Raw genomic sequence first — 17632 nt, forward strand, 5'->3', positions numbered from 1 at the left:
GTCCCGCCCAATGGAGCTCCAGCTCTGCTGACTGGAGTGCCGGGCACCGCCCACTGGCGCCCGCCCCGCCCACTGGCGCATGGCGCGGTGATTGGTTTCCCGGCTGGGAGTGGAGCTGTGTGATCTGATTGGATGGCTTTGTTGGGCTCCTGGCCAATAGGAAGGCAGGTTATTGAGATGTTCGGAAGAAGCCCTATGGCAACGAAAAGGGGCAGAGACAGTGCAGCGACAGCGAGGCCGGAGAGGGTTAGAATGTGAGACCCTCCCTCAAATACCCCCTGGAGAGTGACGGTCCAGTCATCCCCCCACTCCAACTGGGCAGTGAGGGTCTAGTCACCCCCCCCACCCCAAGTGGGCAGTGAGGGTCCAATCACCCTCCCCCACCCCAACTGGACAGTGAGGGTGAAGTGCTCCCCCCCACCGCTGGACAGTGAGGGTCCAGTCACTTCCCCACCCCAGCTGGACAGTGAGGGTCAAGTGCCCCCTCCCCCCATACCAACTGGACAATGAAGGTCTTTACCTCCATCCCCGAAGCTGGACAGTGAGGGTGTAGTTTCCCTCCACAGACAGTGAGGGTCCAGCTACCCCTCCACCCCAGCTGGACATTAAGGGTCCTATCACCATCGCCCCCTTCCCCGCCACCACCACCACCACCCTCCCCGTATCCCGGGGTCCTACTCCCTCGGGCCCGCTCTCTTGCCCCGGCCTCCCATACTGAGCTTGACGCCGCTCACTGCCGCTTGTCCGGGCGGCCAGATCTCTCTCTGTCCCTGTGTGTGTGAAGGTTGGAGTGAGGAGCCGCCTCTCCCAGCGGGGCAAAGGCCAGCAGCGGCGCAGGATGGTGAGTGAGACCGGCCGGGGAATGCAGCCTGCGGTCGGGGCTACAAGAGTCCTGAGCGCAGGAGGTGCCAAGTGCCCGGGCTGAGCAGAGCACCTTTCCTGCTGTTTTGTAATTTGGGAAGGCCTACTCCTTAAATCAGTCACAATGCGGTGCTTCGACAATGGTGTCACTGCAGGATTCTGACTCGATGCTGCCGGAGGAACATGGGGAACAAAGATGATGATGTTCCCTTGACACCTGCTCTTCGCGATGATGGTTGGGATTGCAATGCTAGAAGCTACCCTTGAAACGAGCATGATCTTTCATTGCAATGCAGTTTTTGAACATTATGTCGATCGTGAAGGAGGTGGATAATGAATCTGGAAACCGGCTGATGCTCCCGTGGATTGCTTTGTCCAGAATGGTGTCAGACTTTGTGTTCCTGCAGCATCATAAGTGAACACTCAGAATAAAAGCGGAAAATGCTGGAAGTTCTCAGCAGGCCAGGCAGTATCTGTGGAGAGAGAAACAGGCTGAGGATCCTCAGAATTCCTACAGTGCGGAAAGAGGCCATTCGGCCCATTGAGTTTGTACCAACCACAATCCCACTCAGACCCTATCCCTATAATCCCACATATTTACCCTGCTAATCCTCCTAACCTACACATCTTTGGACACTAAGGAACAACTTAACACTGCTAATTCACTTAACCTGCACATCTTTGGAGTGTGGGAAGAAACAGGTGCATCTAGAGGAAACCCTTGCAGACATGGGGAGAATGTGCAAACTTCACATATAAAGTGGCCTGAGGCTGGAATTGAACTGGTGCTGTGAGGCAGCAGTGCTAACCACTGTGCCACCGTGCCACCCTCGATCCTGTTTTGGATTTAGTTGAGAGTCTTTAGGGGTTACTTGTCACAAGATAGGCAGCCTGTCTGCTGCTGCTTTTGTGGCTATGATATTGATATCATGGATCCAGTTAAACTTTTGATTGGTTGTTCTTCTGAAGGTCATGACATTATTTTTCTTTGCGGAAATGGCCATTATGATGTGATGTGATCCGAATGTTATCTGCCACGTTCAGTTTAAGTCTTAATGATGTGCCCTACTGGCCAGACCAGACTGGTCTGAACTGCTTTGAGGAATAGTGAATGGACTGAACATTAGAATAGTTAATGAAATACCTGGGATTTTCTCTGCGCTGTGAATGATATGGAATTGTAGAAAATATGAATGTGGCATTTTCCATAGAACCATAGAACACTACAGCACAGAAACATGCCCTTTGGCTCTTCTTGGCTGTGCCGAACCATTTTTCTGCCTAGTCCCACTGACCTGCACCTGAACCATATCCCTCCACACCCCTCTCATCCATGTAGCTGTCCAGGTTTTTCTTAAATGTTAAAAGTGAGCCTGCATTCACCACTTCATCTGGCAGCTCATTCCACACTCTCATCAATATTCCCTTTAAACTTTTCCCCCTTTCACCCTTAACCCATGTCCTCTAGTTTTTTTCTCCCCTAGCCTCAGTGGAAAAAGCCTGCTTGCATTCACTGTATCTATTCCCATCATAATTTTATACACCTCTGTTAAATCTCCCCTCATTCTTCTACGCTCCTATTCAACCTTTCTCTTCCTTTGTTAAATTATGACATGCTTCTTTGTGATTATCAGTGCTGGCGAGGATTGTTTTCCTGCTCGCAGGATAATATTTTGAGGTAACTAAAGATACCATGAATAAATGTGGTTGGCCTCAACATCTCAGACAGTGTACACTGCCTATCATCTGGAGGAATAGGTTATCTGGAGCTGAATAGGAAAATCCCTGTTGTGTTTTACCTTCTAGGAATCATTAATGATCAAGATTATCTCCCTATTTTTCAAGTTTCCCATGACCTGCTTGGCTCAAGTGTCAAGTTACTGAGTTTACATGGTTGCCTCTGTTTCAGCCTTTGATCTATAGTCCTGTCCTACTGAAGCTACCATGACTCTGCTTACCTGCACCTCTCCAAGGAGAGTAGCCTTTCTTATTGTTAGACAATTGGCATAAAGGTTTGAGTCCTCATTAAACAAATATCAGGTAGCAGAGTTTGAGGCCTGAAAATGTTTATCTTGCTGCGATCCTCGTTGGCAAATATGGCAACCACACACTTATTATATACCTCACCACGACTACCCCCTAGTAATCCAATCCTGTCTAGTACAAACCCAGGGCATGTTGCTGGTATCTGGTCTCTGGGCAATATCTTTGTAGATGTTGCACAGCTTCCTCATCAGTTATCCAATGGACATTGCCTTCGATGAAATGGGAAGAATCTGAGCAGGGTGGTGTGTTGTTATCTAATGTGCTAACTATACTAATATTTTAGACTTCCAAAAAACGAGGGGAAAGCTCAGAGGACCAACGGCTGTGTAGTAGCATGAATGACGTTTAGCTTAATTGGTTAGAATTTGATGCAAAATGACACCAACAGCACAAATTCATCCTCACGCTGTGGTAGTTCACTGGAGGCCTGCACTGCTCATTTGCCCCAAGCTTGATGTGCAGTGGTGCCCCTCAGTTGTCTTTTAATGGAGAAAGATACCCATGGTCCTTCATGGACTACAACTAATTACCTAAGTAACACTGGGAGGTCAGGAAAGATTGCAACAGAGAGTTGGCTGTCAGAGGTTATAGTTTTTATGCATGAAGTAGGACATACAGCACAAAAACAGGCCATTTAGCTGAACCAATTCCATTCCTTGCAAACCTTATGCTATCTTTCCTCATCTGACTCCTATAAGCTTAATTCCTTTTTCCCTTGTACATTTATCTAACTTCCCGTTAAATGCATTATGCTATTTGCCTCAACTGCACACCGTTTTAGCATAATCTATAATCTCACCATTCTTTGGGTAAAGCAGTTTCTGCTGAATTCATTGGCCTATAGCTTTGCTGTGCTCCGCAAGAGGATTATTTTGCATCTACTTTAATTTTGATAATTTTAAAGACCTCTGAGATTGGTCTTGTCTCTTCAAGAGAAAAGAGACTCAGCCTGTTCATCCTCTCATAGGTACACACCTGCATTTCTGGTATCATCTTTGTAAATCTTTCTATATACTCTTTTCAGTGTATCTTTTTCATTTTAATGTTATGGTGTCCCATGTTGAACGCAGTACTCGAAGTGTGAGCAAGATTTAATGCTAGTTTAATTTTATAATTCTATTTCTCTAGAAATGAACTCTACTGTTTAGTTTGCCTGGGTTCATAAATAGTAGAGCCAACATAGTTACATGAGAAAGGAGTGGGAGATTTAGCCTGAAATAAGCCTGAGGAGATGGTGACTAAAGGGGAAAACTTCTGCCACAGTGTGATTGTGTTTGAAAGTGCCATTCTGAGTGATTTGTTACATTACTCTTTACAGGAGGCTTATTTGTTGCTATGTTTTTTATGTGTACTGTTGGTTAGTTAGTTGTATGTGGTGTGTGTGTTGTGGTAGAATGTAGAATGTAGCCCTGGAAAGGAAGAAAATAAAATGTCAGAGTGCTTTCTAAAATCATGTTGCTGATTTAGAATTCTTATTCTCCAGCAGATGTTTTATGAATTGGAGCTGCAATGTATGAATGGTGTTGTTGAAATGGCTAAAGTATCCCCCGACTAATGAGATGTATTATTGCATAGTAATTTGTTCCTGCTTCCTTCATTTTATCCCCTTGTGGTTATACGAAGGATGAGTTGAGAGTAAGATCACAGTGCTGACAATTTCTAGGATATGTACCTGTTCTTCATAAGCTTGTTAAATTTTTGTTAATTGTTTTTGTAATAATGTCTTTTCATTATACATTTGTTTTGCTAGATCCGTATTGCTGCGTTAAATGACACTACAGTGGTGGAAGATCATGAAGAATCCTTCAAGAGCCACAAAACTCAAACAAAAGAGGCTCAGGTTTGTCCCGTTACTTAATATTGTGAATTGTAGCATTCCAGTTGAAATAAATCAACCAGTCACAAATTGAGGATTTTCCAGGCAATGCATAGAATTCTTACAGTGCAGATGATGGTCATTTGGCCCACTGAGTCTTTATTGACTCTCCAACAGAGCATTCCACTCAGGCCCTATCCCTGTAAACATATGTATTTATCTCAGTAATCCCCCAACCTACACAACTTTGGACACTGAGGAGCAACTTAACATGATCAGTCAATCTAACCTGCACATCTTTGGACTGTGGGAGGAAACCCACACCCAGACACGGGGAGAGCATGCAAACTCCACACAGACAGACACCCAGGCTGGAATTGAACCCAAGTCCCTGGCGCCATGAAGCAGCAGCTCTTTTATAGGTGGTGTTTTTATACCAAATGCCTGGTGATCACCTGATATCATTTCAACAATCATTGTTTCTCTGCTGAAGGTGTGAAGGACATTTTGTTTTTATTGGCGACTGCTCTCCAGGCGATAATCTAAACTAATTTAAGTAATGTATGTTTTTCTAATACAGGAAGCTGAAGCATTTTCTCTCTACCATAAAGCATTAGATCTCCAGAAACATGACCGCTATGAAGAGTCTGCAAAGGCTTACCATGAACTCTTGAATACGCAGCTGCTGAAAGAGGTAAGCATCACAAAACGTGCAGAAACTTGGGAGTTTAAACCCATTTTGTACTCATTGCAATGCTATCCACTTGTCCTGTAAGACTCAAGGATCTTGACATCATCTAGGAAAAACAGCCTGCTTGACCAGAAACCTATACACCCACCAGTGCAAAGTGGCATCATTGTGTGCCATCTACAAGATGCTTTGCAGTAATGTACCAAGGTTCCTGCAACAGCACTTTCCAAAGCTGTGACCTCTACCAGCAGAAGGGCAAGGGCAGCAGTGTTTTTTTTAAATTTGATTTTGATTTATTATCACATGTACTAACATACAGTGAAAAGTATTATTTCCTGCATGCTGTATAGACAAAGCATACCGTTCATAGAGAAGGAAAGGAGAGAGTGCCAAATGTAGTGTTACAGTCATAGCTAGGTAGGGTGTAGAGAAAGATCAACTTAGTATGAGGTAGGTCCATTCAAAAGTCCTGAAGGCAGCAGGGAACAAGCTGTACTTGAGTCAGTTGGTATGTGACCTCAGACTTTTGCATCTTTTTCCAGATGGAAAAAGGTGCAAGAGAGTATGCTGGGATGTGTGGAGTCCTTAATTATGCTTTTACGAGGCAGTGGGAAGTGTTGACAGAATCAATGGATGGGAGACTGGTTCGAGTGATCGACTGGGTTTCATTCACGAATGATTCTTCGTAGTTTCTTGCGGTCTTGGGCAGAGCAGGAGCCAAACCAAGCTGTGATACAACCAGGAAGAATGCTTTCTATGGTGCATCTGTAAAAGTTGGTGAGATTTGTAGTGGACATACCAAATTTCTTCTGAGAAAGTAGAGGCATTGGTGGGCTTTCTTAACCATAGTTTCGGCAGGGGGGAACCAGGACAGGTTGTTGGTGATCTGAACACCTCCAGAGCTTGAAGCTCTTGACCGCTTTTTCTTTGTTCTCATCGATGTAGAAAGGGGCATTTCTCTACTATGCTTACTGATGTTGGTGACGATCTCCTTCGTTTTGTTGACATTGAGGAAAGAGGTTATTGTCATTGCACCAGTTCACCTGATTTTCTATCTCATTTCTGTACTCAGTCTCATCATTGTTTGAGATCCAACTAACAATGGTGTTGTCGTCAGCAAACTTGAAATCAAATTGGAGGGAATTTGGTCACACGGTCATAGGTGTATAAGGAGCAAGGGGCTGAGGACACAGCCTTGTAGGGCACCTATGTTGAGGATGGTCCTGGAGGAGGTGTTGTTGCCTAATGGGAACTTCACCAGCTGGAAGTTCCCCTCCAATCACTCGCCATCCTAAGTCGAAAATAAATCGCTGTTCCTTCTTTGTCGCTGGGTGAAAACCCTGGAACTCCCACCATTACAGCAATGTAGGTGTACCTACAGCTCATGGACTGAGTAGTCAATAAACAGCTCACCACCGTCTTCTCAAGCAACTGGGAATGGGCAATTAATGCTGGTCTAGCCAGTGATGTTTACATCCCACAGATGAATAAAAATGGGGAGGTAATGGCCTTGTGGTATAATCACTAAATTATTGATCCAGAAACTCAGCTAGTATTCTGGGGACCTGGGTTCAAATCCTGCAACAGCAGATGGTAGAATTTGATTTGAATAAAAATATCTGGAATTAAGAATTTACAGCTGACCATGTAACCATTGTCAATTGTAAAAACCCATCTGGTTCACTAATGTCTTTTAGGGAAGGAAATCTGCTGTCCTGATCTGGCCTGGCCTACATGTGACTCCAGAGCCATAGCAATGTGGTTGATTCTCAACTGCCCTTTGAACAAGAGCAATTAGAGATGGGCAATAAATGCTAGCCAACCACTGACACCAATGTCCCACAAATTAATAAAAAAGTATATTGCTGGGCCCTGTCATTGGGTTATGAAGAAGTTTTTAAACCTCAAGTTCTTAACCGCAAGATTTTCTTCTTGTGCAACTCGAGCAAATATGTTTCTCTGTTGACCCTCCTATCTTCCCATTTCCATCTTCCAGATCAATTTGTCTACAAGACTCACTTCTACCCACCTTCTATCCCTTAACTTCATTAATGCCCACTAAAGTGCATCCTGGCTGCAATACTAGTTGACCACATAATAGAAAGAAACACTTGCTTTATTATGGTACTTTACACAGGCAGTGTGGGATTGGTTAGCTCAGTTGGCTGGAAGGCTAGTATGTGTTGCAGAGCGACCCCCAATAGTGCGGGTTCAGTTCCTGTACAGCCTGAGATTATTCATCAAGGCCATCCTCCTCAACCTTGCCCCTTGCCTGAGGTGTGGAGATCCTCAGGTTAAATCGCTACCAGTCAGCCTATGTTCATCTGGGAATATGGCAACTTTACCTTTACACAAGTATTTTACATGTCAGTGTATTATAATTAATCAACTACCCTTGTAAAGAAGAAACGTAAAGGACTCAATATTAACTGTTTCTCTCTTCAAGATGCTGCCATCTGAGTTTTGACAGATTCTGGAAATCTGGCATAAAACAGCATTTGGCTTTTCTTTCAGAAATGTCTATCTTGCATTGTCCTTCATTTCCTGATACTGCCAGTCACACCATCTCCCTCCACTGCCTTCCCTTTGTTGTTCTGCTCAATGCGACTATTCTTCGTTCGTATATCATCCAGTTGCAGTGACTATGTACAGTTTGATGATGCTCAGCTCTATTTCTCCATCACCTCTTACAAAACCTTGAGTGAATGTGATGTCAAACTGTTTTTCCAGCCACCAATCCTGGAGGAACTGAAATTTCCTTCAGTTAAGTATTGGGAAGACTGAAGGCATCACCTTCAAGCACCTCCTACATCATCTCAAACTCATACTCTTGCCGCTGATTTCACCCCATTTCCCAGTCATTGTTCAAGCTTGAACTAGATGGTTTACAGTTGGGCCTTCGAATTTGACCCTGAGCTGATCTTCTAACCTCACATCCTGTCTAGGACAAGGAACACCTATTTCCACTTCTGTGACTTGGCCCACCTCTATCATTACCTCACTTCTGAAACTCTCATCAAGGCTTCTACCACCTCTCAGATGGGAGTATGTCTTGGGTTAACCTGAGAAACCTCCAGAAAATTCAGTTCATACTGAACTCTACTGTCCTTATCCTGTCCTGCACCAAGTCCCACTCAGCCATTTTCTCCGTGCTTGTTGGTCTACTTTGGGTCTTGGTCCCCTAACATCTGAGATTTAAAATTCTCGTTCTTCTCCAGCCTGAGAACCTTTCCTGCTTTACCTGGTTCTGGTCTATTGTTGAGCCCCCATGCTTTGCTCTTCCATTGGCAAACATACCTTTGGTTAACTGGACCCTCCAATCTGAAGTTCCTTCTCAAGTCTCGACATCCTTCCTTTTCCTCTTTAAGTTCCACCTTTTGACTATGCTTTAGTAATTCCTCCTATATCCTCTACGTTGAATTTTATCTATTTCTATGTTTATGCTGTTACGTGAAACCTAATTGTTGCACTGGGGACAAATTATTCAAGTTTTGCCTGTTTGTTTATTGAACGTACTTGATTGAAACTGTCTTTTGTATGTAGCTATTAGTTAGATAGAGGACACGCCTCTTGCAGGTGAGTGAGCTCAGAGTAACTCCTAATTGCTTCCTGACAGTCATCTATTCCCTTAATGAAATGTACACATTTTGCTATGTTAACTTACAGGCTGTTCTATCTGGTGATGAGAATGAAGGTTTAAAGCACCCTGGATTGATGCTGAAGTATTCTACATATAAAAACTTAGCCAGTTTAGCATCCCAGAAAGATGACCCAAGCACAGCTATGGAATTTTATCTGGAGGTGAGAAACAAAATATATTTATTGGAAAAAGGGTTGATGCCTGGACTGATCAGCGGATGTGAGATTCATCTGGAAAAGACTTTTAAAAAATATCAATACTCTTGATTTTCCAGATGATGAAACTGTTAAATGGTTGTTGCTTGATTTTCTTTTAGTAACCAGCTTCGTTGTTTTTACCCAAACCCAATTATAGATCATAGAGTCATAGAGGTTTACGGCATGAAAACAGGCCCTTCGGTCCAACTTGTCCATGCCGCCTTTTTTATTAAAACTCCTAAGCTAATCCCAATTGCCCGCTTTTGGCCCATATCCCTCTATACCCAACGTACCCATGTAACAATCTAAATGCTTTTTAAAAGATCAAGTTGTACCCACCTCTACTACTCCCTCTGGCAGTTTGTTTCAGACACTCACCACCTTCTGTGTGAAAAAATTGCCCCTCTGGATATTTTTGTGTCTGTTCCCTCTCACCTTAAACCTATGTCTTCTAGTTTTAGACTCCCCTACCTTTTGGGAAAAGATATTGACTATCTACCTTGTCTATGCCTCTCATCATTTTATAGACCTCTATAAAATCACCCCTCAGCCTCCTTTGCTTCAGAGGAAAAAGTCTCAGTCTATTCAGCCTCTCCTTGTAACTCATTCCATCAAGTCCTGGTAGCATCCTGGTAAATCTTTTCTGCGCTCTTTCTAGTTTAATAATATCCTTTCTATAATAGGGTGACCAGAACTGCACACACTATTCCAAGTGTGGCCTTACCAATGTCTTGTACAACCTCAAGATGTCCCAACTCCTGTATTTAATGTTCTGACCAATGAAACCAAGCATGCCGAATGCCTTCTTCACCACTCTGTCCACCTGTGACTCCACTTTCAAGGAGCTATGAACATATACCCCTAGATTTCTTTGTTCTGTAACTCTCCCCAATGCCCTACCATTAACTGAGTAAGTCCTGCCCTGGTTCAATCTAAATTAAACTCCATCTGCCATTTGTCAGCCCACCGGTCCAATTGATCAAGATCCTGTTGCAATCCGAGATAACCTTCTTCACTGTCCACTATGCCATCAATCTTGGTGTCATCTGCAAACTTACTAACCATATCCCTTATATTCTCATCCAAATCATTAATATAAATGACAAACAACAGTGGGCCCAGTGCTGATCCCTGAGGCACAATGCTGGTCACAGGCTTCCAGTTGAAAAACAACTCCCCACAACCACCATCTGGCTTCTGTCAAGAAGTCAATTTTGTATCCATTTAGATACCTCACCCTGGATCCTGTGAGATTTAACTTTATGCAGTAACCTACTGTGCAGTACCTTGTCAAAGGCCTTGCTAAAGTCCATGTAAACAACATCAACTGCACTGCTGTCATCTACCTCCTTGGTTACCCCTTCAAGAAACTCAATCAAATTTGTGAGATATGATTTTCCACTCACAAAGCCCTGCTGACTGTCCCTAATCAGTCTTTGCATCTCTCAATACCTGTTGATCCTGTCTCAAATACCTACCAACAATTTACCTACCACAGATGTGAGGCTCACTGGCCTGTAGTTCCCAGGCTTTTCCCTGAAGCCCTTTTCAAACAAAAGCACAACATTTGCCACTCTCCAATCTTCAGGTACCTCACCCGTGACTATCGATTCAAATATCTCGGCTACGGGACCTGCAATTTCCTCCCTAGCTTCCCACAGCATCCTGGGATATACTTCATCAGGTCCTGGGGATTTATCTACCTCTATAATATGTACACTCTTCAAGACATCACTGTTTATTTCCCCAAGCTCCCTAACGTCCATGCTTTCCTCAACACTAAATACTGGTGAGAAATATTCATTTAGGATCTCGTCCATCTCTTGTGGATCCGTACATAGATGACCTTGTTGATCCTTAAGAGGCCCTACTGTCTCCCTTGTTACTCTTGCCCCTTTGTGTTTGTAGAAGCTCTTTGGATTCATTTGCTGGTGTTCAAATTAAAAGAAGCCAGCAAAACTTGCATATCATTTTTTGTTCTCACATTTCCATCACACTCATTGCGCCGGTTTCCTGCATTTCATCTCCCCTTCTTTTGCACTTTGTCCTATCTATGCAGTTTGCTTATGGGAATGGTGCAGAGGCTGCAGCAAATCAGCCCTTCCATGCATCCCACTTAAGCATATCATTTATCCAACATTGTGACATTCCTAACAGTTTGCGAACTACTGATTATATGAAACTAAATGCCATATATTGTTCCATGTACCAGGAGCTAAATTTGTACATTCTCTGAGCATTCATTCTCGATCCAACTCTTTATTTGTAATGAATCTCTTTCACAGGCTGTAATGTTGGATTCTACAGATGTGAATCTTTGGTACAAAATAGGAAGAGTGGCACTGAGACTGATTCGTGTTCCACTGGCCCGTCATGCCTTTGAAGAAGGACTCAAATGTAATGTCGATCACTGGCCATGTCTGGACAATCTCATCACTGTGCTGTACACACTTAGTGATTACACCAGTAAGTTGAAATGTTGTGAATTTGTGGAAAATGGTTCTGTGTTGGGATTTTCGGCAGTGTTCCATGCAATTAAACCAATATTTGATATTTGAAATGCTGCTTATTGGAATTATACAGTGAGCAGGAGTTTGTGGTATCCTGGCAGCTGCAGTGAACCTTTCAGGAAAAGGTGGGCATCAGAAAGAGTACAAGTTGGATTTTGGTTATGATCACATTTATGATTTATTTGCCAGCCAACATTTGGCTATCTAGGCTTGTGAACACAGAATGACCACTTGGTAGACTACTCTGCTACTGAGTACTGTGATATGACACAGCAGACCTTTCTCAGGGAAAGAAACTACAACCTGAAAGGGAACATGAGCATCTTTGGTTCTGCAAAGAGCCAAGGAGACACAGGAAGAACTTGCAATTGTCACTACATTCAATCTTTTTAGAATTTAATCTTTAAATTCTGCTTCCTGCAGTCAATATTTTGTGTCACAATTGTTTTTCTATGGTCAAATTTGTTGTGCTATTTCTTTTTCCATTTACTTTATTTAATCTGAGGGCTCTATGATAGATGCTGTTGTTGAGTTAGTTTTTGAGATGTCCCAAGTCTATTTCAAGCCTACAAAGGCATTGTGGGAAGCAATTTAAATTATTTTGAATTAAGTAAGCTTGAATGAACTTATTTTAGAATTTAACATTGTTTAATGGCCTTTGAACCCACTATTCCTACCACTTCCTGGGGCCCAAACGTTACAGTAGCTTGTTGTGATGTGATTCAGCACCACCTGCTCAGCCTTGCTTAGCTTTCCATTCTCGATGTTACTTCTGATCATGATTGCTGTTTCTTGCCTGCTGCATGGGACCTGGATTATAAGTGAAACTCTTGCAGATTTATTTTACAAATTCTTTCAATAGAGGTGGTCTCCCTTTTGCAACTTTCTGACCTGAGGGTTCCCCTTCTGCAACATTGCAACGTCTGACTCTTGACTTTTATTACTTTTGAATGAGATATTTAGATTTAAGAGCTAAATTTATTTTGCATTCCTAGAGAATAACAAGAGCAAAATTTGACATGAAACATGTGTTAAACCCGAGTGAATGCCTGACTGCGGACACCTTGCTCCCAGGGAATCTTTCTTCTTATGTAAGAATCTTAGAGTAGTCAGTTTATCAATTTGTGAATCTTTAATTTGAGACTGGGAAGAGTTAACTGTTTCATATGAAGCTCTTTACATACATACAAATATATGAAGTAGGAGTAGGCCAATCAGCCCCTTCGGCCTACTCCGCCATTCAGTAAGATCATGGCTGATCTGATTGTAACCTCCATTCACATTCCTGTCAACCCCGATAATCTTTCACTCTCTTTTTAATCAAGAATCTATCCAGCTCTGCCTTAAAAATATTCAAAGATTCTTCTTCCACTGCCTTTTGAGGAAGAGATTTCCAAAGACTCATGACCTGAGAAAAATATTCTCCTCATCTGTCTTAAATGAGTAACCTCTTAATTTTAAACAATGACTCCTAATACTGGATTCTCTCAAGAGGAAATATCTTCTCCACATCCACCCTGTCAATATCTCTCATGATCTTAAAGTTTTAATCAAGTTGCCTCTTTAAACTCCAATGGATATATCTAGCCTGCCCAACCTTTCCTCACGAGACAACGCGCCCATTCTGGTATTAGTTCTAATAAACCTTCTCTGAACTGCTAATGCATTTACGTCTTTCCTTAAATGAGGAGGCTAATACTGTATACTGTTCCAGATATGGTCTCACTAATGCCCGAATACAACTGAAGCATAACACCCCAACTTTTTTAATCAGTTCCCCTCACAATAAACAATTACATTCTATTAGCTTTCCTAATTACTTGCTTTACCTGTATACTTTTTATGATGCATGCTGCTTTGTCATTGGTCTCACAATTCTGTGGAATTAAATGTAGTGTCCAGTGTGCCAGTCTTGATATTGTGAATCAGATTATTTGAAAATAACCCCTGTTTGAACAGAGAAGTGCCTGAATTGATTCTCACAAGACAAGTAATTTGTTATGATTTAGGAAATCTATAATAGGATTCAGTTTTTTGGATTTGCTAGATGATTGTAACTTGCCCAGCGGTTAATTAGTAATTTATTCCTCCTGGAAAGTGCCATGATATAGCAGCACTGTACAGTTTGAGACAAAGTCATAGTTATATTACTTAAAGATGTATGTTCACCAGGTTTATGAAGTTGATGACCTGTAGTTTTTTTACTGTTTACTGCCTATAATGTCCTGCATTTGCTGTTCTAATTTGTTGTCCATTCAGCTGTAAAACTGATAGCTATTGTGACTGCACAGTTAAATAAGGGAATTCAGATGTTGCTGTTAGTGATCCCTAACTCCTTCACAGGATACGATGTTGAAATCATAAGAACATAAGAAATAGGAGCAGGAGTAGGCCATCTAGCCCTTCGAGCCTGCCCCGCCATTCAGTAAGATCATGGCTGATCTGTCGTGGCTCAGTTCCACATTCCCGCCCTCTCCCCATAACCCTTAATCCCCTCTCTTATCAAAAACCCATCAACCCGCGTCTTAAAAATATTTAGTGACGTAGCCTCCACCACTTCAATGGGCAGAGAATTCCAGAGATTCACCACCCTTTGAGTGAAGAAGTTCCTCCTCAACTCCGTTCTAAACCCCCCCCCCGCCCTTTATCTTGAGGCTGTGCCCCCTAGTCCTACTATCCTTTCTGAGCGGAAAGAGTCTCTCCACCTCTATCCTATCCGTCCCATTCATCATCTTATATGTCTCAGTGAGATCTCCCCTCATTCTTCTAAACTCTAACGAGTACAAGCCTAGTTTATTCAGCCTCTCCTCATAGCTCAACCCCCTCAACTCCGGCATCAGCCTAGTAAACCTCCTCTGCACTCCCTCCAAGGCCAAAATATCCTTGCGTAAGTACGGCACCCAAAACTGCACACAGTACTCCAGCTGTGGCCTCACCAATGCCCTATACAGCCGCAGCAAGACCTCCCTACTTTTATATTCAATCCCCCTCGCTATGAAGGCCAGCATCCCATTCGCCTTCCTGACCACCTGCTGCACCTGCAAGCTGGGTTTTTGCGACTCATGCACAAGGACCCCGAGGTCCCTCTGCACCGTCGCCTGCTGCAGTTTTTCTCCACGTAACAGGGGACATGGAGTTGGGGGTAGGGTGTTAGCGTGGATAGAGGATTGGTTGTCAGATAGGAGGCAGAGAGTGGGGGTCAATGGGTGCTATTCGGATTGGCGGTTGGTGACTAGTGGGGTGCCCCAGGGGTCGGTGCTGGGGCCTCAGCTATTTACCATTTATATAGATGATCTGGAGGAGCGAACCGAGTGTAGGGTGTCGAAATTTGCTGATGACACCAAGATTGGGGGAAAGGCAAATTGTGTGGAGAGTCTGCAGAAGGATCTAGATAGGCTGGGCGAATGGGCCAGGAAATGGCAAATGGAATTTAATGTTGGCAAGTGTGAGGTGGTCCACTTTGGTAGGAAGAATGGTAGGAAGGACTATTACTTACATGGCGAAAAACTGCAGCAGGCGACGGTGCAGAGGGACCTCGGGGTCCTTGTGCATGAGTTGCAAAAACCCAGCTTGCAGGTGCAGCAGGTGGTCAGGAAGGCGAATGGGATGCTGGCCTTCATAGCGAGGGGGATTGAATATAAGAGTAGGGAGGTCTTGCTGCAGCTGTATAGGGCATTGGTGAGGCCGCGGCTGGAGTACTGTGTGCAGTTTTGGGCGCCGCACCTGCGCAAGGATATTTTGGCCTTGGAGGGAGTGCAGAGGAGGTTTACTAGGCTGATACCGGAGTTGAGGGGGTTGAGCTATGAGGAGAGGCTGGATAGACTAGGCTTGTACTCGTTAGAGTTTAGAAGAATGAGGGGAGATCTCATTGAGACGTATAAGATGATGAATGGGATGGATAGGATAGAGGTGGAGAGACTCTTCCCGCTCAAAAAAGACAGTAGGACTAGGAGGCACAGCCTCAAGATAAAGGGGAGGCGGTTTAGAACGGAGTTGAGGAGGAACTTCTTCACTCAAAGGGTGGTGAATCTCTGGAATTCTCTGCCCGTTGAAGTGGTGGAGGCTGCCTCGCTAAATATTTTTAAGAAGCGGGTTGATGGGTTCTTGATGAGAGAGGGGATTAAGGGTTATGGGGAGAGGGCGGGAAAGTGGAACTGAGCCACGACAGATCAGCCATGATCTTATTGAATGGCGGGGCAGGCTCGAAGGGCTAGATGGCCTACTCCTGCTCCTATTTCTTATGTTCTTATGTTCTTAAGTAATAATCCTTCCTACCAAAGTGGACCACCTCGCACTTGCCAACATTAAATTCCATTTGCCATTTCCTGGCCCATTCGCCCAGCCTATCTAGATCCTTCTGTAGACCCTCCACACCCTCCGCGCAATTTGCCGTTCCACCAATCTTGGTGTCATCAGCAAATTTCGACACCATACACTCGGTTCCCTCCTCCAGATCATCTATATATATATGGTAAATAGCTGAGGCCCCAGCACCGACCCCTGGGGCACTCCACTAGTCACCAACCGCCAATCTGAATAGCACCCATTGACCCCCACTCTCTGCCTCCTATTTGCAAATCATTGCAGATGGAAATGTTAGAAATCATACGATTGGCATGAGCTATAAATCCTTGGAAGTACCTTTTGTTGAGCGAGGTTAACTGGATTTTCAATGGCATGCTAAATCATAGTTATGGCTGAAACACCTATTTGAAAACTAATATTGTATAGGTAAAATGTCAAATTTCTCTGTTTTGATAATTCCACGTTTTTTAATATAATATTTTAAAAGTTTCAAATATTTCAGCTACTTTAATTCCACTTTCACTTTGTAAAATTTTACATAAAGTGAAGAATAATTGGTGCATTTTGCTTTCTGGTTTTTTGTCGGTGGGAATTCTTCAATATCATAGAATCGTAGAATCTCTACAGTACAGAAGGAGACCACTTTGCACATCGAGTCTGTACTGACCAGAATCTCACCCCAGCCCTATTCTTGTAATCCCGCACATTTGCCCTGCTAACCAGCCTGACACTTCGACCAATTTTAGCATAGCCAATCAATCTAATGCACACATCTTTGGACTGTGGGAGGAAACCGGAGCACCCGGAGGAAACCCACGCAAACATGGGGAGAATGTGCAAACTCCACACAGACAGAAACCCAAGGCTGGAATCGAACCCGGGTCTTTGGTGCTATGAGGCAGCAGGGCTAACCATTGTGTCATCCAAAATATGATTGGATCTTTGGCCCATTTAATGGCATCACTTGCTGAATGTTGATGTTGCAATTAGATTAACATTGGGAAAGGTGACATCACACCACAAGATCATTGTAGACTGCTTTCTTCAAAGTCAGCAGTAAATGTTGTCATGTAGTTGCTGACTCAAGTGTGGGCCATTATCATTAACGTCTGTGCTGTTTGATTTATTTTTTCCTGTTTCTATATTGCTTATAGTTGCTTTTCCTCTATCTGCTAGTAATATACCAAGGTTAAGAGACCTGTAGATTCCTCTTTGGGTCCAACCTGCAAGTTGCGTCTGACAATGTGTACAATTTGCACTTGCCAAGTTGCGTTAAACTATCCTCCCAGTCTTAATAGAAAAAGGCCATGTTTAAGGTAGATGTATCTATTCATAAATCAATGCAAACAACTGAAGCCCAAGGAGATGCTGAACTCATATGAGCGATTTGTTTTTGAGTCACAAGAACGCAAGAAGTAGGAGCAGGAGTAGACCACATGGCCCAGTGACTCTGCTCTGCTTTTAATACGATCCTGGCTAATCTTGGGCTTCGACTTCACTTTCCTGCCTGATCCCCATATCCTTTGGTTCCCGAGAGACTAAAAATTTGTCTGTCCCAGCCTTAAA

General features: G+C 43.4%; 1 protein-coding gene across 2 annotated transcripts in view; it reads left to right on the plus strand.

Annotated features, from left to right (window-relative positions):
• The first annotated feature begins 252 nt into the window (after positions 1–252).
• cabin1 (calcineurin binding protein 1) overlaps positions 253–17632 on the plus strand; it is a 464629-nt gene continuing 447249 nt past the window's right edge. For both annotated transcript variants that reach the window (XM_080208567.1, XM_080208568.1), the window contains exons 1-5: positions 253–841; positions 4658–4747; positions 5304–5417; positions 9081–9215; positions 11537–11717. In XM_080208567.1, the coding sequence (XP_080064693.1) occupies positions 839–841; positions 4658–4747; positions 5304–5417; positions 9081–9215; positions 11537–11717 (523 nt within the window). In that variant the 5' untranslated portion in view covers positions 253–838. The remainder of the gene's footprint in view (positions 842–4657; positions 4748–5303; positions 5418–9080; positions 9216–11536; positions 11718–17632) is intronic.

The sequence above is a fragment of the Carcharhinus amblyrhynchos genome, chromosome 20, assembly GCF_965287045.1.
Source record: "Carcharhinus amblyrhynchos chromosome 20, sCarAmb.v2.hapA, whole genome shotgun sequence".
Classification (NCBI taxonomy): domain Eukaryota; kingdom Metazoa; phylum Chordata; class Chondrichthyes; order Carcharhiniformes; family Carcharhinidae; genus Carcharhinus; species Carcharhinus amblyrhynchos.